Here is a 21,475-nt window from a genome sequence, read left to right as displayed (position 1 = left end):
ATTAAAAATATCATAGCTGTAATGAGTGTTTAGCTGGGTAAAGAAACCTGGTGAAGAATAAAGACCAGAGCTTGGTGTAAGTGGAAGAAATTTAAAAGGGATCAGTATTGCTAGATGCCAGGATGTGTTTCCGTGGACAAGGTGCTAGTCCTGGACAATTAAGAGAGCAATCCAAACCTGCAGAGGGTCTGGTCCTGCAGCTCCGGAGGCCAACTTCTTGCAGACTACTCTTTATTTTCTTCTCTGTAACAAAAACTTCCAGCATAGAAAGTCTCAATCTGCAGATGTACGCTCATCATGCTTAACTTAAAACTCAAGGCAACGTAGGGGGGAAAGTCGCTTCTGCAAAAGTATTGCTTCTCTTTGGCTTCCTATGGAACAATCATTGCCTGAACATTCCCTATCAGAGAACTAAAAGTGCCCAACAATCCAATTTACATGTCCCTGAAGGAGGCTATTCTGTGTGGGAAAGAATTTTAGCAGCATCAAGCAGCAAACAAAACTGCAGTGAATTGCTGTTGAAAGCGATTTCTTCATCCTCTGGTTCACCCCTTTTGAGGGTTATACACAGTATGTTGTACTGCTTTCAGTGGTTTAATTTCTAAATGGCGAGATGTCGAGACATAAGCTTGTCTAAATGCTACACCATCTGATTTAAACTCCCAGTCTGCCAATGGCAGTACATGTGTGATGATTTTGGTGAAATGGGGCCAATAAGGAATGAGTTTATATCTTGCCATGAGAACGTAGGATAGCATTTGGCATTATAAGAAGAGTTTGGATTTGATATCCCGCTTTATCACTACCCTACGGAGTCTCAAAGCTTCTTTTTCTTCTGCAGAATTAATGGTCTGAGTGTCACCAATTTTAGATATATATATCTACCTCAGAACCACCTGGGGCAAGACAAAGCGGACCAGCCTCACAAAGTGGTATGAAAGTCTATCGATTAGCTTCATGGCTGAGTGAGGATTTCTTCCAGATCCCAGGACAATAATAATAAATTTTATTATTTATACCCCACTCATCTGGCTGGGTTTCCCCAGCCACTCTGCGCGGCTCCCAACAGAATATTAGAAACACGATAAAACATCAAACATTACAAACTTTGATACACAAATTTTAACCACTACAGCACACCATAATAAATAACATGTGCCCCCTTTGCAGGGATGACACTCAACTTTGTGAAGTGTACCACATTTGGGGCAGGGAGTAACGCTTGGCATATAGCAAACAGTGAAAGCGCTCTTTCAGTAACTGAAAGTTTCAAGTTAATTCTTCCTGAAGCCATTTGAAACGTAAAGCTACTAGGACTGGAAAATGAGGGTGGTATATGAAACGTCCTAAAATTCCATTCTTAATTTCTGCATAAAGTGCTAGACACACAGCAACCAACCAAATGCATGCGTTCAGTTCCTTCCAAGTTCTGTGTGTGTTTGTGTGGAAAACAAAAATCAGATTAACATTCTTACTACCAACTTTTCTGCCCTCCTGGTTGGCCTTAAGTGTGGGGAGTGGTGAAATTAACACCTGCGAGCCATGCGCTTGCAGCTCAGTGGTGAGAGCATCTGCCTTGCATGCAGGAAGATTCCAGGTTCAATCCCCAATGGCACATCCAGGTAGGGATGGAAGAGACCCTGGAGAGCTGCTGTATGTTAGCGTAGACAATACAGTGGTACTTCGCAAGACGAATGCCTCGCAAGACGAAAAACGCGCAAGACAAAAGGGTTTTTCGTTTTTTGAGTTGCTTTGCAAGACGATTTTCCCTATGGGCTTGCTTCGCAAGATGAAAACGTCTTGCGAGTTTATTTCCTTTTTTCTTAAAGCCGCTTGAAGAGGTGCAGTTGCGACGGGCCGTGCTTCGCAAGACGAAAAACCGCGCAAGACGAAAAGACTCGCGGAACGAATTAATTTCGTCTTGCGAGGCACCACTGTACTGAGCTGGAGGAACCACTGGTCAGCTTCATATAATCATAGACTTGTCGAGCTGGAAGGTATCCCCAGGGTCACCTAGTCCACCTGGCACCCCCTGCAATGCAGGAATCGCAACTAAAGCCGCCATGACAGAAGGCTGACCAACCTTTCTGTGCACCGTGCTTCCTCCAGGCTAAGTTGAGATTTATAAGCAGCTGCAAGCCCGCAGCCAGCCAAGGAAGCACAGCACACCTCGCCTCTCCCTCAAACTCATACAGATGCCCCCAGAGGGTTCTCTCTCCACCATAGGGGCCTAAGCCCCCAGATCCACCGCACGCTGGCCAGCCTGCCCCCCAGTGGGGGAGGCAAGGCGAGAGGAAGAGGCACTGCCGAGGGTACGGCTCAGCTCGCTTCTTGCACACGCGGCCCAAGCCTTCTGGTGCCAAGACACCAAGTCCCTCAGGCCTCAGGGAAGGAGCTGCTCGGAGTAAAAGAATCCAAATCTTCCTTGAAGGGAAAGATGGATTCCTGCTTTCCCCTCACTTCAATTTATTCTTTATTTATTTGAATTTCTATACCAGCTTTCCTAAGAGGATCACAGGGTGGCTTGCAATATAAAAACAAAAACACATAATGTGGTAACGAACAAAACTTTACTTCCCCTCCCCCTTTTGATGGACTAGCCCCTTAAGTACCCCTCTTCCACTCTGGCAGAGTGTGAGGAGCAGCAACAGGGCAGGGGGGCATACCTGTTGCGTCCTCCTCAGCCATCCTGGCAACCCCGTACAGCATCGCAAAGCGGAGCATAGGCTTTGTGATGCCGATTCCTCCTTTGCCACACAATCCCCTCACATCAACAGCAGCAGCCCAGCCACCCTCCTTCTCTCCTCACCTCACTTGCCTGCCAGCTCTCTCTTTCTCTGAGCCTCCTACATCTGGCACTCTGGGCAGCGCACGCATGCTCCCTTTGTCCCTCCCCCACCCAAAAAACAGACATTTTGGCAATTTTAAAAAATTCCCCCCAGATAGTGATTTCACCCTTGAAGTCTCGGACATGTCCAAGGGGGAACGGACTTATGGAAACCCAACATTAGGGACACCTATATAACCCACTGTCCATTTCCTAGTATTTTGAAAGAGAAATTGAAGGGGAGGGGAGAATTCATAGCTCAGCGTGAATTGGATTGTGTGGGATAATGATAAAAACAGATATCTTAATTTATTCTTGAGCTACTTAATTCCTCTGTGAGAAGCTGACTGTGCTAGTTCTGCAGACCCTGCCCTGGTACAACCATACAAGGAGGGCTTGCAGTCTGAATTTAGCCAAGTCACATAAAACAGCATGGTTGACAGCCTTACAAATCTGGAGGAACAACATTCTTCATGTGTGTCAACGGGAACTGGTTTTAGGCGTGTGCTCTTCACAATGTTGGAGGAATTTATACATGCATTTTTAATAATTTCAATCCACTGTGTGTGATAGAAGTTCTTCAGCTGTTCCTTGCATTACATTCAAAGAAGGTGAGGAGAGGAAAAGGGGAGGATTCCTATTTTAAGTTCCTGCAGTCTAGGCTGTGTTGAATAACTTCAGTTTAAAACACTACCTTTTTGTTTCCTTATAAAGAATAGAGCTCATCTAGATTCTAGGAGACCTTACATAAAAAGAGAACAAGGGTGTTGGGAGGTGTAGAGAAAAGGAAAGAAAAAACACTGACCCCAATTGAGCTGCACATGCAATAGCACTAACAAAACAACAGCAACAGCAGCAATCAGCTATTTGGTGGGACACACATACAGAAACATGCTTCCTAGCACATACAGGACATTGTCCTGTTCGCTTCTGCATCGTTCCTTCCTTATTTCAGATATCGTGACATATCGATATATCACAGTGTTTAGCTGGTGATATATCACTAAAACCAGATGTCGCCCAGCCCCATCTGCAACCAAGCGCAGAAAAGTGAAAGTGAAAATCATTCTCATTTGCAAATTCCAGCTCACTTATTGCCATCACTGCAGCTCTAGTGTAGTTAAAGAAAAGCAGTGCAGCTGTAGCCTTCCTCCTAGTGACATTACTGCACGCTCCCAGAGCATATAGTCAAATCACTAAAATTAATGGTACCTATGGGGAGCTTGGGGTGTTAGGGGGACGTTAGTATCTCTGGTGGGGGACAGAGCATGCTCCTTCTGGGGTAGATAATCTACCTTCCCCAGTCCTTATTACTGCTGCATTGTGCTGAGCCAAGCCAAGGTTTGAACTCAAGACTCCTGGTTACTGTTCTCTCTTCACTTACTACTAACTGTGTTTTAAGCTCAGTTCAGTTTACCGCAAATTAGGTTAGTATAAGGCAGCCTCCTGTGTATCTATAAACGATCCAACTGTATACATACTGTTGGAGACCGGGAGTCTGCTTTCATAAGGAAAGAACCCCGTGGCTGTAAGTCAGGCACCCTGAGGATCCTAGACGGTACAAATTTGTCTTTCATATCCTATTCCATTCGTTACAGTTGTACAGGTTTCAAAAACTGTCAGCTTGCTACAACACTTGCATTTTCACGTTTATTTCTTATTTGGAAAAGAAATCATTTTACTCCCCTGAACAAACAAACAAAATTGTTGCAGATCAATAGTGAGACAGAACAGATGAAGATGAGAAGGAGTGATCTACCTGATTTCCAAAGGCTTAGCAATGACTACTAATCGGAAATGAAGAAAGAAGACACTCACAATGCAAAGAGTTTACTGCAGCATCTTGCTGAGTAATAATTACATCCTATTAGACAAATTTAATAAGAAAAAAAAAGATTTCGTATGTACAAGTAAGATCAAAGAAGCTTCACTAGATATGGCCTGTTTTCAGCATAAGACTGTTTAAATTGAATTTTATGACTTAACTATATCCAGATTTCCCCATCCCATTTGATATCCTCTTTACACCTGACCTACAAATGTCTAAATGAGCATTCTGGAGGTTTAGTATTGGACTAGAATTAGCATGACCTACAACAATACTGCTAGGCAGCAGACTCAAGTAGAACTAGACACAATGAAGGAAATATGGGATAGGCAACCATATATTTTCCTGACAATGTGGTCAAATTACGCTTAATCTTGTGACCACTTGCTGATTCTCCCCTGCAAATTACACTTACAAGCCACCACAGTTTATTTTTTCTCAGCTGGGTGGGGTGGGGGGCTGAGAGGAGAGCATGTGGCCATGGGAGAAAGATGAAGTACCCCTTTACCCAACATTCTCCTCAATGCATTTGAGTTATCCAAGTAAGCATGGTATTGGGAACATGCACTTGCAGAAAGAATACCTCATTCTGTACTCACATGATTATCCGGATCTCCTAGTATTTTCTTAGCACGTGAACTCTCTCTACATTTAATTTTTACCTTCATACTTTACAGAATGTTTGACAAATCCCATTTATGTATTATGCTGAATATGAATAAGAAGGACAACAGACAGAGGAAGCTGCCTTTCACTGAGTAAGACCCAATGGCCCATCGGTCTCAGTACTGTCTACACTGACCAGCAGTTGCTCCGGTGGTCTATTCCAGCCCTACCTGGAGAGGCCAGAGATTGAACCCGGGGCCTTCTGCATGCAAAGCATGTGTTCTACCACTGAGCTACGATCTTTTCCCTAAACATGAAGCAGAAGAACATGTGAAGAGTTCTGCTGGATCGGACCAACTATCCAGTACAGTAGCCTGTTATCACACATCTTCCGGTAACCCTAGCTGGCTGAACAGATGATAAAATGGGGGCCAGCCAGCAAACATGGAGTGGCATCTCCCTGGTCAAGCAACTGTAAGGTAAAAGTAAAGGGACGCCTGACCATTAGGGCCAGTCGTGACCAACTCTGGGGTTGCAGCGCTCATCTCGCTTTATTGGCCAAGAGCCAGCGTACAGCTTCCAGGTCATGTGGCCAGCATGACTGAGCCGCTTCTGGCGAACCAGAGCAGCGCACAGAAACACCGTTTACCTTCCCGCCGGAGTGGTACCTATTTATCTACTTGCACTTTGCTGTGCTTTCGAACTGCTAGGTTGGCAGGAGCAGGGACCGAGCAACGGGAGCTCACCCTGTCGCGGGGATTCGAACCGCCGACCTTCTGATCGGCAAGTCCTAGGCTCTGTGGTTTAACCCACAGCGCCACCCGGTCCCCTCAAGCAACTGTAACAGTACACAAATCAGAGGGACAAAATTGTCCACAGAATTTCAACAAGAGTGATAAGCAAGGTCTCTTTTCTTGTTGAAGGCAGTGCTGAAAGCCAACAACGTTCCTCCAAAATAGCAGGTTGCATGACTGACTGAGGTATATTCTAAACTCTCTTCCTTTACAGTTTGCAAAGAGGCAGGAACGCACGCCCCCCAACACACAGCCACACACACAACTTGATTAAAGTCATACATATCCTGTGATATGTATGGTTTATACATACTGGGTTATTTAGTTCAAATAGTATGAAACAAATTGGTTTCAGTAAAGGACCCTTATAAACACTGTTGTTTTAGCTTTATCTGTTGTCTAATGGGCAACCACCACACACATTGCTGAATCACACAGTATCATCAATGTTCAAGTAAAATAGGAAGCTCTACAGGAAGACTGCAAGAGGATGTGTGTCTAAATTTGGCTGAATACAAGGAGCAAACTAGGCTATGCATATCCTATATATTTATTTCTGGGAAGGGACAGAAGAAAACACAAATATGGCAAAGCTTTTTGCTTTCTTATAAGGACTTATTTAAGAAGCCTCTGGATGGAGGGAAACAATATTGCTTCAAGAGACAGCAATGTTGCATTTGCTGATTATAATTTAAACCACACTGTGGACAGGACAGAAACAGTTATCACACAAGCGAAACTGTCAGCTCCTTAATTTCCAATGAGCTTCTCATTCAATAACCATTTCATTTGCCAACTAACAGGAGGCTTTTCCTTGACAAAACTAATTCCAAAGCACATGTATGAGAGTGTGTACACATGAAACTATTTAGTCAAAATCAGCTGTCAATAGACTTTTACTGGCAGTGATCCTACAATTAAAATTCCTTAAAGTTTCTTTTCACTGCATGAACAAACAGAACTGATTTCTTTATTTAATAGGATACTTAATTCACATCATTGTTAGAAGTGTCTTTAATCATACCGCCATCCTGATTTCCTTGAAGTTATTTTATTTAATATATAGTGGGTGTCTTAGTGCAACCAATAATTTTAAAGGGCACAAAATTGTGTAATTAAAAAGAGGAACATTTCATTGATTAGCTGAAACTTCTGAGAATCATTTCTTTGACAATGGCTTGCAAACATGGGGAAGAATCTTGTAGACTAGAGAGGGATGATGGCCAAACAAGCATCCTCTATAAAACTAGCTTTGCTTCAATACCGTTTGAAATAATTCTTTCCGTTTGCACATATTTAAATAATTATATGCAAGTTAACTGACTAATGGCTTCTCTATCACAGAACATTTTCAAAGTTTGAATTACATACATGAAAATTGATTAGATTTATAGGGATATAGCTGCATACATTTTCTGAAAAGGGAGCCCATGTTTTCTTGATGAAAGGTTTAGATAAGAAGAGGCACCTGTGTGGCAGAGGACAGAGCCCTGAATATTTTAGGCATCAAAACACCTTCTGCTTCTACAAGTTACTAGCCTTGTGGTGGCTTGCACATACTTCCATTCCCTAAATGGTAGGTTATCGAGACATATTTCCTTAAGATGTATGCACAAAAATTGTGTTTCTATTTTGTTTTCTTTGTCAAAAGACCTATTATTAAAGTAACTGCACAAGGTGGTCTGGAAACCAGCTTTGCTTCTGCATAGCTATGAGCTGTCCAGGGTGCAGACTGAGAGATTAGAAAATGAGCCCTGCAGGTGTGAAAAGCTGTTAAAAGGCTTATTTAGTATTCCACAGGCTCCTGTTCCAAGTGGACCTTGAAGGAGTCTTGTATAATTTCTGCTACCGTATTTCTCCAAGTGAACATGCCTAACCTAAACCAGAAACAGAGAGTGCAGCAAAATTAATGCACCACTTGAAAAGCAGCAAAGTGAAAATACCCAGTATATAACCTTCAAGGAGCCTAGCCCAAATCTGAACTACACTTTTGTTAAAAATGGAAGAGCTTGTGATATAATTTGTTCAAAAACAGTTGTCCCCTCTCCCGCTGGCAGAAGGGATCCTAAGCTCTTCCTATCCAGAAAGGCAGTGCTGCCTATTAATTACTGGTGTCAGACAACTTCAATGGGACTCCCAATGGGACTTATCAGCTAATCAATGCTGACAGCAAGATCCCCTAAAGGTGTGCTTTCAGTTATTGCACTGATGGGTCTATTTAGCTAAAAACCATCCTACTTCTTCCACCTGACATAACGTAAGGGACACACACACCATTTTTTTGTGAAGTGCAGTGATCATGCATCACCATGATCAGGAATAGATTCCTGATCACACATGGAAACCAAACTACTGCCTTTGCAGAATTCTGGCTCCATCCTTATCCATTTATGAACAAACATCATAAGATCATGAAGATGTCCATAAAATAAGCCATTTCCAGTCCCACGAGAAATAACACGAGTACATCGAACAAGTACTATGAGGCAACACACTGGGGACTGTGGCTCTCTGTGAGAAGGCAAAAGTAGCTGTACGCTTCATTAAGACCCAGATTTAAGCAATGCTACTGATCTTTCCCCTTTACCGTTTTCAATATCACATCAGACTCTGTTTAGCCTCTGGTAATGAGGATTACGAAGCAGATCAGAACAGTCACATCTTTCCACTAAAAGGCATGTATCACTAAGCTCTCCCAGCATCACATTAACACCAATAGCAGTGTTCAGTTAACTCAGGGGAGGCTAATCCATGGTGCTCCAGGTGTTGGACTTTACATTCTGTCAGCCCCAACCAACATGGACAATAGTCAGGGATGTAGTCCAGCAACATCTCAAGAGCCAAAGGTTAGACACCCCTTAGTTAACTAGTCACATTCTACCTCTATCTTCATCAGGGATAATGGACCTGTGGTTCATTCCTGACCATTTCTGATACTGGCTGCACGGCGGAAAGGAGCTGGAATACAGCAACATCTGGAGGACCACAGGTTTCCTATTCCTTCCTCATACAAACACAAGCTTGATTCACACTTCATTTTAAACAAGCATTGGATTAATCCAATGGGTGTATCCTAAAAATGACTAATGTTGGATACAACCCTAAGGTTGCAATCCTAAACCTACTTACTCGGGAGAAAACCCCATGGAACACAGCAAGATTTACTGCAAAGGAAGCATACATAGGACTCTGCTGCAAATATGACTCATGAAAACTTTACTTTTAAAATAAAGTAGCCACAGCAACAACATACTTAGGAGTTCTAGTTGTAAGCTGCAATTAATGGAAGAGTTTATTTATTATAGTAATTAAAGCTTACATTTAATTTAAGACGACATCAATACATTCCTGGTTTTATTGAAAATGTTCAATAATCCAAGCCACTTTTTCAAGCCTGGCAGAATCTTTAAAAAGGAGCGCAGATTTTTTGAAACTGATGAGAAAAACAAAGTGGCTTACTAAAAATACCCTGCTGCTTTAAAAGCAAAAACGAAACTCTGCATGGATAGAATTTCCTGATACGAGATTCAAGCGATTAGGTAGTGCCTTTCCTGTATTTTCCAGGAGACTCAGAAACATGGATGCAGAAAGGAAATGGTTTTAAGATAACTTTGCCTCTCCTTATCCAATAGAGTAGGATGTTCAGTCAACTTTTTGTGTAAAATTTACATTTTTATATCACCTGGAACATATTTAGCAAAAGCACATTTCCTGGTGAATTCAGGTCCTGTTTTTGATTAATGTGATCACAGGAGACCCTAACAGCTTTCTTCATGGTTATCATTCTACAGACAAAAAGTATCGGAATTCAGAACTTAAGGTGGTATCGAAAGTCTAGTTCACACATCCTCAGGTGACCTCAGGAGCGGGGTCTATGAGCAGGCTGGACAGACTGGTCATGCCTGCACCAAGGCAGCATTTGTGTGTACTGATGCCTCCATATCAGTACTGTACACATACTTCCCCCAATTCCATGAGAGTGGTGACACTTTTTAGAGAAGCTGGTTCATACAAATTGGACATCCACATGAGCATAACATGTCTGAGACAGCCCCACAGGCACCCAAGACAAAGGATTTAAACTGAGTTCCACATGGCAAATATGTTCATGACTCATAGTTCCACTAAAGCCAACGATGGCAGGGCATTGTAATTCCAAGTATCATAACCACACCCACACCCACACAGCTGTGTTCTTGCTTTTGTCCAGAAGCATCACCTCACTAGTATATTTTTTTAGTTTGATAGCAGGAGAACGTTATGGTTTTTTCTGATTATTTTTTACTTGCTCAAATCACACAGCCATGAAAATAGTTCAATTGTCCCTTACCTAGCCCAAGACTGGTGTGTTGAATAACCAGATGTTCTCTAAAAAGGTAAAGGTAAAGAACCCCGACCGTTAAGTCCAGTCGCAGACGACTCTGGGGTTGCAGTGCTCATCTTGCTCTATAGGCCAAGGGAGCCGGCATTTGTCCGCAGACTGTTTTTCCGGGTCATGTGGCCAGCATGACTAAGCTGCTTCTGGCGAAACCAGAGCAGCACAAGGAAACACCATTTGCCTTCCCGCCAGAGCGGTACCTATTAATCTACTTGCACTTTTTGGCATGTTTTCAAACTGCTAGGTTGGCAGGAGCTGGGACCGAGCAACAGGAGCTCACCCCATGGCAGGGATTCAAACTGCCGACCTTCTGATTGGCAAGTCCAAGAGGCTCAGTGGTTTAGACCACAGTGGCACCTGCGTCCCCTACTAGATGTCCTCTAGTACAAAATAAACTGAAATATTTGAAAATACAAGTGCACAAAAAATATATATAGTGGGCTCTTAACAGTATTGACTATAATCTCAAAAAGTACTGATTTTTAAAGTTTTACATAATCCTTGTGAAATATATAATAACAGACACCTGAATTTAAATGATAACCATTTAACTTCAATATATTGCTAATTGGAGAAAAACCATATGTTCTTATTGGATTTTTCTCCCAGATTTCATTTTGATGTAATAAAAAAATCTATAGATACCTGAACATGTCCTAAGGGTTGTGATACAATCATATTAATGTCAGTCACATTAATTCTTGCACAAAACTGGTTAGCAAATTCAGACCTTTCCACATCGACGAGAGAAATTAATTTCCTATCTATTATATGCACACAAAGCTCCAGTACCTTTTGACATTAGGATTCTACTACCTCACTCAGAAAAAAATGCTGCAGAAGTTTTTTAAAGTATCAATATTGTGCTGTGAACCAAGGGGGGAAGGTTCATGTCTGCAAGTCTCCGGTGTGCACTATAAATCAAACAAAAACACATTTCCAAGTGTACCCTAGCACAGCTGGAGCTGACAGGAGTTGTAGTTCAACAACATCTGGGGGCCCAAGGTTAAAGAGGCTGAATAATTTCAAGGTCCATAAACACAATCAAGTCAAAGTTTTCCCTCCATGCATCTATTCCAATCAATTTCTATGTCCAGCTTTACATCAACCCAAGCTAAGTTATCAATGAGCGCACTCTGCACAAAAGCAGGATCCATCCATGGCTCAGGAAAGGCAGAACAGGCAACATCATGTTCTTACATCACAACATCAAGAATGGCTGCACTTTGAAGGGCCATTTCTGTGTTTGGCTACACCAATTCAGGTAGCAGTGAGCTCACAGCACTGAAAATTCTTCCATGCAAGGATATTCCTTCCACATAGAACAACAAGCAGATCAGTGAGAACTAGGATAGAACCCTAGTCGCTAATGTGCTAGTTTTCTATTAGCAGAGAGGAATACTTGTTATAGTTCCTACTTGTAATGTGGTGGTGGTTCAGCACAAGTAGGTTTATCACCTGTTACAGTTAAACTAGGCTAGAGAAACAGGTCTGGTAAACCACATCCACAGTAGTCATCTCTACCTATACTGGATATCAGCTGTAGATACCTTTCTACCACCTTCTGTGACAAAGTGGAGAAATACCAGTGCTTAGTTTTCTGTTGTGCTGTCTTTAAAAACAGCACTCTTTTCCCTCTCCAGAAATGGCTAAAGCAGATACACAAAGTCAAAGCCATCTAATGTGATTTCAGAAGTAAAGCTGGAAAAAGTTCTGATCCATATTTAAACTGACAGCTTACCTTATTATGTTCATAGCTGTATGGGATTCTGAGTGTATCCATAGCTCTGATCATAGACTGCATTGCTGTGAATATATTCTGATACACAAGCTTTGTGAAGCCCCTTTTGTCCTCATCAGAGTATCCAGAACCATGGATGATTCTCATCTGCTTGATAAATGTGCTCTTGCCACTTTCTCCTGTACCTGAAAAATGATCAAATACAGATGCATCATTAGCCTACAATATCTGAAGAAAATGCAGCAGCCGCACAACTTCATTTGTCCAGTTAAAGCAAACTTTTTTCCCTATTACAGTAGTACCTTGGGTTACATACGCTTCAGGTTACACACTCCGCTAACCCAGAAATATTACCTTGGGTTAAGAACTTTGCTTCAGGATGAGAACAGAAATCGTGCTCCGGCGGAGCGGCAGCAGCAGGAGGCCCCATTAGCTAAAGTGGTGATTCAGGTTAAGAACAGTTTCAGGTTAAGAACGGACCTCCGGAACGAATTAAGTTCTTAACCCGAGGTACCACTGTACAACCGTTTTGGGTTCATGTATTAATTCAACTCTAACACTGTTGTTGTTGTTATTGTTATTCCTCAATCACTGCTTGAAAATGCATAGACACAACAAACTTATGATTAAACACTTTTACACACAATGTAAGAACTAGTTCTACAAATACATTTCCTTGCCATTGGGCAACATTACCATCCATCAATATTCAAGCAATTAGCTACATCAGCTAGGTAGTATTATGACACGGTACTTACTTATGAAACCCAGTTTCAGATCCAAAATCATTTTAAAAAATATTATATTCATTATCCTCTCCTAGCAATTTTCAAACTTCTCGAATTTGGTTTTGAAGTTTTGCTAAATTGAAATTCCTGAATTATTTAGAAAATAAGGTCACTTGTGAAGCTTTGCATCTCCTCCACCACAAACACACACATTGTATGTGGCACAGTATTCCCCCGAAAGCTGAGAAAAGATGCAAAGTGTGTATTTTATTAAATACTGGACAACTTCAAGAATTAGGAAGGATGAGACTCTTGAACTTCCAGATCCTGACATCATCCTGGGGTTTTCAAAGAAGTGCAACATTTTTTTAAAAAAATCATTATCAAATATTTGCTTAAAAAAGAAACAGCAGAACATCATACAATCCCAAAACAAAAAACAAAAAATCAGCAGCTAAAAAAATAAATTGAATATCTGGGTGAATAAATAAGTCTTAAGATTTATACCACTCAGCCCAGTGATCAGACTGAGAAGGTTCTTTCCTCAGTAGCTGTCAGCCTATTTCTGATAGAAGTGGAAGCCAAAGAAGGGCCTCTGGTGCAAAGCTTAGCATATGGGAAATTTCATGTGGAAGTTACTGGTTAAATCTTACCTCCTGTATAGTTTTTAACATGAGACTTAGCACTATAAGAATAAGTGTTAACTGAACCCTGGATTGAAGATGCTGTTGGAATACAACTCCCATCACTTCCAGCCAGTTTTGCCAATGGCCAGGGATGATGGGAATTGTAGTCCAATAACTGCTGGGGATCCAAGGTTGAGGAACAATGGACTATAATATATTTGAGTTTCCATGTATGGAATAATAGCCAAAATGTGAGGGGGGGATGGGAGAAGAAAGCACGCACAAAGATGTGTACATACAAACTTGCAAGCCAGATTCAAAAGAATTGTATTTTTAAAAAATTGGCAGGAACCCCTGAATGTGACTGAATTTGGAACTCTTCAAATACTTCCTCTGACTCTCTAAAAGCTGTACGGTATGTACACCAGAAAATGGCAGCTCGGCTGCATGGGTCTCCACAGTAATTGATGGGCTTCACTCCAAATAAGTGGTGGCATCCTGTTCCCTCCTCTGAACTGCACTTATTTCTGGAATTAATATTTTATCATCTTCCCCCCATCTACTGGTATAAGTCCCGCTCCTTTTGAGATGACAGTTCCTGGAAGAAGGTGATGACAATCCTTTCTGCATCTTCCTCTCCAGGGGTAATATGAACTTCCAAATATTGACTCAACAGGAAGGCCCCTTTCCTTCCTTTGCCTAACTGTTCCTTTTGATATCCACCCCCTTGCTGCACAAAGGAATCACTCTGGCTACTTCCTGTTAAGGTTATATAAGCAGAGGATCTTATATAAAGAGAATTTTCTTTTTATTTTTCTTAATTAATAGCATAATCTTCTGAATATCCATTGGAGTCACTTCTGGGTGTCTCTCCCCCCAATACCAGTAGGGCAAGAGGAAAGACCAGTAACCTGCATCTTTGTGACTTCTTTCTGGGTGCTCCATGCTTCTGTTTTACCAAGGGAATCCCCAAGTATATAGAAAGCATATTCTTATTTTGGGGTGCACCCATTTCATTTCCAAACCCCAAGTTTGCAATTAGAAGGAATGATCAGTGACCTAAAACAAAGCTCATGAGCTTCACATCCAGCAACCTTCCCCTAACACTCTGTTATGCAGAGCTCTTAAATTCTTCTCTGTTTCTAAAATAATTAGCAGTACAGAAGAACTGGGAAGAAGGGCAGTCTTTCAGAGGAGAAAATTGAAGAGTGTCACTAGGCACATGTACAGTGATACCTCGTGTTAAGTACCGTCCCCCTTACAAATGCTTCGGGTTACGCGCTCCACTAACCCGGAAGTAGATGCCCCTTGTTGTGAACTTTGCCCCGGGATGCGAGAGGAAGTTGCGCTCCCGTGGTGCAGCAGCAGCCGGAGGCGCCATTAGAGAAAATGCGCCTCATGTTACAAGCGGTTTCCGGTTACGAACGGACCTCCGGAACGGAGTAAGTACGTAACACGAGGTACCACTGCAATGAGTTATATGGCTCTCTGTTATATGTCCTGTAACTCACCAAGACATTACAGCCAAATCTGTTACCTGTTAAGACACCTATCAGCGAGCCACTTGAGGAATAAATATCAATTTTTGAAAAATGGACAGTCATACCTCAGGTTGAAATAGCTTCCGGTTGAGCATTTTTGGGTTGCGCTCTGCGGTGTCCTGGAAGTAACGGAGCGTGTTACTTCCGGGTTTCGCCCCTCGCGCATGCGCAGACGCTCAAAATGACGTCACGCCCATGTGCGGAAGCGGTGAATCACGACCAGCACATGCGCAGACGCGGGTTGCGTTCGCTTCAGGATGCAAACGGGGCTCTGGAACGGATCCCGTTCGCATCCAGAGGTACCACTGTAGCCGATATGACCCAAAAGTATACACTAAATTCCTATTTATAAGGTCCCTGGAATTCGTGCAATAAAAACAGAAAAGGAGATCTGTGCTTCACTTTGGGGAGGGGAAAAGAAGAGGCAGCGCTCATTCCTAAATAGCTTTCGGTACAATATATTTTTATTGTGAGATCAGTCTCTTCTGAAAGTGTCTCTGTTTATGAGCAAAGTGGGGCCTATAAGAGCTATAACCTCAAAAGAAACAGATTTCCTAAGAGTTCACTTGGCTATTTTTCCAATACTTAATAAAACATAGAAGCAGGTGCATTAAAAATAATAAGTAAGCATAGGTTTAAAAACAGGGAGCATGAATCACAACCTGTGGTCAATTGCAGCAGCGATTCTAAACTAACTTCAAGAAGGAATTTCAAGAAGTCAGTCAATGAGCAGTTTTCTACAATATGTTTAGAATTCTGCATACAGACAAAGAGTATAAAATACATATACAGTGTGTGCATCAGACATACGTGGAAATCCTTATAAAATACACATGAATGGATTTTTTGGTACTTCCTTGTTCATGTCTACTTGAAGTGTAAATATGCAGAGTTTAAATACAAGTCTGTCTAATATTTGATGTATTATATATGTATCTTGCACTCTGGCATTTACCTAAATACACAAATATTTTCTAAGAAATGGCTCTGAGGTTTCAAATGGCTTGAAATTCGCATTTGTGAACACATCTGCTCGTGCTAGGCTTAGTCAGTATGCCAATATGCCATGTATGTATCATTGTTTAAAAAAATGTTAGGATGCATACAGACAAACATATCATTACACTTCTACACCTGATGTGTGATACAATCCTATTTGACATTTGCATGATGATACAGATGACTAGAGCTGGGGGATATCTGGTTTTCAACATCACGATATTACACCAGCTAAACATCACGATATTTCGATATATCACGATATATATCTGCGGCGGTGGAATACCTTGCTAGCCTCCCAACAGCAACAGAGGATCCCGTCATATCTCCCCGAGCCGAAGGAGGATACAGAGGGTCTTGCCGCACCTCCCGAGGTGGCAGAGGGTGTGCAGCACTTCCCCCAGAAGCAGAAGCCCTTGCTGTGCCTCCCCACAGTGGCGGAGAGTGTGCCACACTTCACTGCAGCTGCAGAAGGCATTGCCATGGCTTCCCGTGGCAGCGGAGGATGTGCCATGCTTCCCCACAGCAGCAGAGAATACCACTGTACCTCCCTGCAGCTGCAGAGCATGCACCACACTTTCCCGCGGCAGCAGAGGGTCCCGCCGCACTTCCTCGCAGCAGCAGAGAGCCTTGACACACCTCCCCATGGTGGCAGAGGGTGCACCATGCTTCCCCGCAGCAGCAGAGGACTTTGTTGTGCCCCCCCCCCAGTGACGGAGGATCACACTGTACATCCCTGCAGCGGTGAAGGCTGTGCTGCGCTTCCCCACAGCAGCAGAGGGCCTTGACAAGGCTCCCTGTGGCGGTGGAGGGCCTTAAAATGTAAGGAAGAAGTATAATTAATAAAAATATTAAATAATCTTTCGTATAATATATTGAATATATTTTCAACTAATTTAAGAGTAGTTTAAGTGATTTACTAGTCAGTTTGTTTTTTTTTTTTAAATAATATTTATTAAAATTTTTCAAAAATACAAAAAATATCACTTTACGGGACTCCCCCCTTCCCCCACCCCTACCATATTCCCCTTTCATATTGTTGGTCAAACAAGTTCCCCATCCAAATTGAAACTTAATTTGTTTTACAATAAAAAAAAAAAGAAAAAAAACCCCAGTGTTCTTTCCCCAAGACCCACCCCATGTCATTCCACAATTTCCATTTTTTAATAAAAGAAGCACCCCAGATAATAGAAACAGAAAAAGTAGAAAATAAAAAAAAAAATATAATGAATAATAGACCAATTCAGCAAAAAATAACCAAGTTGGCAAGCCTTTGGAGTTTTAGTTCTCCCCCCCCTGTCCCCGGTTTAATTTCCCCCTGACCATCAACCCCTGGTGTCTGCCTGGAATTCTTAAGGCCATAAATCACAACTTTTCCCCAACTCCTTGCTGGCTTTTTCTTTTTAAAATTAAAAATAAATTTTTTTGAAAATCAAAATTATTATTATTATCATTATTTTTCAAAACTTTAACTTCAGTCTTTAATAAAACTGTAATAGAACTCCCTCCATTGTTCTTTCCAGGTTGTAGTCTGATTTCCCTTTGTTCCGCTGCTAAAACGTTGTAGTTCGAAAGTTTGGTAAGTCTGCAGGGATGGTTGTTATTCAGGGGCAAAACCTTACGTTCAGTCCCTTCCTTTCTTCAATAGAAAAATCTATTGTCTCCTTTAAAAAAAACAAAAAAGAAAACACCCTGAAGACGAGATGTTATTTCCGTTTTGCAGCTTTCCCAGAAGATAACCAGTCCTGTAAAGTTCCATTGGTGTTTTTCCACTTTCCCGGTCCTTGTAATGTCCCGAAGCTCCTCAAGGGGGATTGTTGTAACTTTGTTTCCTCTAATCCAAAAGTCAATTTGTTATCCATATTCGCCATTTTGTATCCAAATTTTAACAAGTTGTAGCAAATTGTATCAAATTTAACCAGCCAAGTTCTCATAATAAAATCCACTCCGCTTTTCGACTTTGACAGCTATTTTGACAGCTGTCAAAATCTCCGACTCCTTTCACCAGGCTCTCTCTTCAGTCGCCCCGGTTCCCAGGGGGGGGGGTTGCGTTTCCCTTCTCCAGTTCCTCCTCCAGCACAGTTCTTGTAGTTCCCCATCGTGAAATTTTGGATTTTTATCAGCAATGCAAGCCTTTTTGGGTCTTGGTTTCCCCGTCCTTGTTTTGGAAAGTTTACAATAGGGAGGGGACTGACTTCCTTTTTGGATCCCCCCCGCTCGTATCCAATTCGAAAAAAAAAAAAAAAAATTTTTTTTCCTCCTTTTGAACCCGATTTCCAAATTTACTCACGGGTTGTTGTTGAAAAGTCCGAATTTTCAATGGAAGAAGTCAGCGCTCTCCGCCGGATGGCATGCGGCTTCGCTCAGCAGGGGAAGCAGAAAACTCAAGGCACCACGCTTCTCCCCGGCACCCGATCCGTAGCCTTTAAAAAGGCTCCTTCACGAGTCGGGAGGGCGCTAACGGTGCAAGCCGAGTCTCCATGTCCACGGCCTCCGTGGCCGTGGTTTCTAAGGGTCCCCGCATCGCCGGTGCGGTAGAACCCAGCCCCTGCCGAGCAGACTCCCTCCGGAGCTCGGAGGGAGTCCGCCATTCGGCGATGGCGCCAACCCGGAAGTCCCGATTTACTAGTCAGTTTGCATCTGCTTCCCCACTCAGAGGTCTGAGTGGAATCTGTGCATGTAGAAGCCCCACTGAGTTCAACTAAACTAACTTCTACTTTCCTGGGAGTAAGCCTCATTGAATTCAGTAGGGCTTGCTTGCAAGTAGACATGCATTTACCTGCACTGCTTACTGAAAAACACCCTCCCCAACATTCTCACATAGTACCCAACCTCCCATAAGACAGCCAGCTAAATCTTCTCCCCTCCATTCCCGCCCACCACAGAAGCCTCCCCCAAAGCCCTCATCCCACCAATCTCTCCTTTTTTATCAGAGGGAGGGCAAGCTAGCAAAAAGATAGTCTCCTTTAATATATTTTTTTTAAACTCTTCCTTTTTAATATGGAGGAAAGCTATTTAGGGGGAACCAACAACAGAAAATACAAATAAAAACTCTTTCCCCTCTTTTTTTGACAGTGGGGATGAGTGTGAGGTAAGAAAAAAGAACTTTCCAATTTTTTTATTACATTCTTTGCTGCTGGGTCTCTGATTGTCTATTGTTAGCAAGCTCTGCATAATTAGCTGACCTCTAAGTGGAAAGATAGGGGTGAAGCTGAAAGAGTTTGCTGGTTTGTGTGACGGCTTATCTACTTTTCTTATTGGTTAGGAGGGAGGAGGAAGAGACAGTGCCTGCAAATTATCTGTAAAGTATCCGTTCAGCTGAGCTGCCCCCAGGAAGCTGTTACGTCTCCACCTTTTGTTCACTGGCATATTGCCTTGTGGAAGCACTTATCACAATGTTATTTCAATACCAGTATTCAACAATATGGCGATTTATTGCACAGCCCCACAGATGACCAAGCAACTGTAGTAAAAGGAAGTCCTGGATAATAATTTTTCATATTTCCTTCCCTTCATTATGCATTTCTCTTCTTCCTTCCTTTCAAATATGGTCATGTGCCCCAACTTTAAAAAAACCCAACTGAATAAAAATGTCAAATCGAGACAAAACCCCGGGTGGCAATCTCATTTCTGATCTATTCTTCTTTTCTCCTAATTTCAAGGTGGAGTTTTATTCTTGCTGATGGTATTAAAGTTTCACTATGTTTGAGGCGCTGCCATTTTAACAATAGATTCTTGTGATTTCATGGAAACAGCCGTTTCACACAGGCAACCCTATTGTTCCAGATATGCATTAAAATACATATAAATCAGTGGCATATTAATAGTCATAAAGAGGCATCTGGAATATAGCATATGCTTTGGAATGCCCATATTGTTTTGATCTCGGACATTTCAAGGTTCCTTGGATAATCCCTGGTCCAAAGACATTGGTGGCGGAAGGGGTGGGTGGGAGGAGTGGTCCGCCCCAAGTGCCCCAGGACTGCACAGCGAGGGGGGGCCGCCATGCTGAACGGCTCTTCCTTTCCCCCCTCCCTCGCCTTCCCTCTCCATTGGTGGCAGAGGGTGAGCCTGTGCCACCCCCTGAACCCGCTCAGGCCCTGGAGCTGCAAGTAGCTGCTTCTCTCTTGGCTGCAACTGCACTCTGCAGCTCTTAAGTACCGTATAAGACTCACTTTTTCCCTCCTGAAAAGTAAGGGGAAATGTGTGTGCGTCTTATGGAGCGAATGCAGGCTGCGCAGCTATCCCAGAAGCCAGAACAGCAAGAGGGATTGCTGCTTTCGCTGCACAGCGATCCCTCTTGCTGTTCTGGCTTCTGGGATTCAAATTATTTTTTTCCTTCTTTTTCTCCTCCAAAAACTAGGTGCGTCTTGTGGTCTGGCGTGTCTTATAGAGCGAAAAATACGGTACCTACACTCCTGTATTCACTTTCCTCCCTTTCTCTGCCCCCTCCCACCTTTCCACATCTCCCTGCTGAACTCTGGCCTTGCTTTAAATCCTTCCTCAACCTGGAAAGACACCTTTGGGGAGAGGTTTTCCTTTCTCAAAGAATTATAGTATTGAAGAGTGGGAAGGGACCCTGATGAGGATAATCTAGTTCAACCCCCTACAATGCAGGAATATGCAGCTGTCCCATCCTTTTTACATTTGTTCTCAGCCCTAGTTTGCCCCCCCATGTAAATTTATACCACACACACACACACACACACACACGGTTGCCTCTGATGCTAGTACTATTCAGAGCAGACTCACTGAAATGAATTAAAAATCCAAGCATTAATTTCAAAGGGTCTGCAGTAAGTAGGATTTACTTGGATGTAGCCTGTTCTTATAACCAAAGTATCTTAGCCAAAGTTATACACAACCATTCCTCATAAGGCCTGCTTTCCAGATCCTTGATCATCTTTGTTGCCCTCTTTTGCACACATTCCAGCTTGTCAACACCCTTCTTAAATTGTGGCGCCCAGAACAGGACACAATACCCCAGGTGTGGTCTGACCGAGGCAGAATAGAGTGGTACTTGATCTAGAAACTAGACTTCTGTTGATGCAGCCTGGAATAGCATTAGCTTTTTTTTTTTTTTTTTTGCTGTAGCATCACATTGTTGACTCATGTTGTGGTCAACTAAGCCTCTTAGATCCTTTGAATCATGTATTGCTGGTAAGCCAAGTGTCCCCCATCTTATATTGGTGCTACTGGTTCTTCCTGCCTAAGCATAGAACCTTTCAGGCTAAAAGGGACTGGTGGGACTTAGAACACAAAGAAAAATCTCTTCTAATGCAATTTGGGGATTTTTTAAACGTGGAATTTTGTGAAGTACTTACCTAGATTTGGGAAGGTTTAAAATGGCTGCCCTCATGTGACCATATCACCCATAGGCGCCAACTCCCTATAGCTGAGGACACCT

General features: G+C 42.5%; 1 protein-coding gene across 4 annotated transcripts in view; it reads right to left on the bottom strand.

Moving 5' to 3' along the window:
• Positions 1-21,475, bottom strand: part of LOC310744959 (guanine nucleotide-binding protein G(q) subunit alpha) — a 91,540-nt gene that overhangs the window by 40,815 nt on the left and 29,250 nt on the right. For all 4 annotated transcript variants that reach the window (XM_083577089.1, XM_083577086.1, XM_083577087.1 and 1 more), the window contains one exon: positions 12,175-12,359. In XM_083577089.1, the coding sequence (XP_083433215.1) occupies positions 12,175-12,321 (147 nt within the window). In that variant the 5' untranslated portion in view covers positions 12,322-12,359. The remainder of the gene's footprint in view (positions 1-12,174; positions 12,360-21,475) is intronic.

The sequence above is a fragment of the Podarcis filfolensis genome, assembly GCF_964270895.1.
Source record: "Podarcis filfolensis genome assembly, chromosome: 11".
NCBI classification, from domain to species: Eukaryota; Metazoa; Chordata; class Lepidosauria; order Squamata; family Lacertidae; genus Podarcis; species Podarcis filfolensis.
Note: the sequence above shows the minus strand (reverse complement) of the source record. Positions and strands in the feature narration are given on the sequence as shown.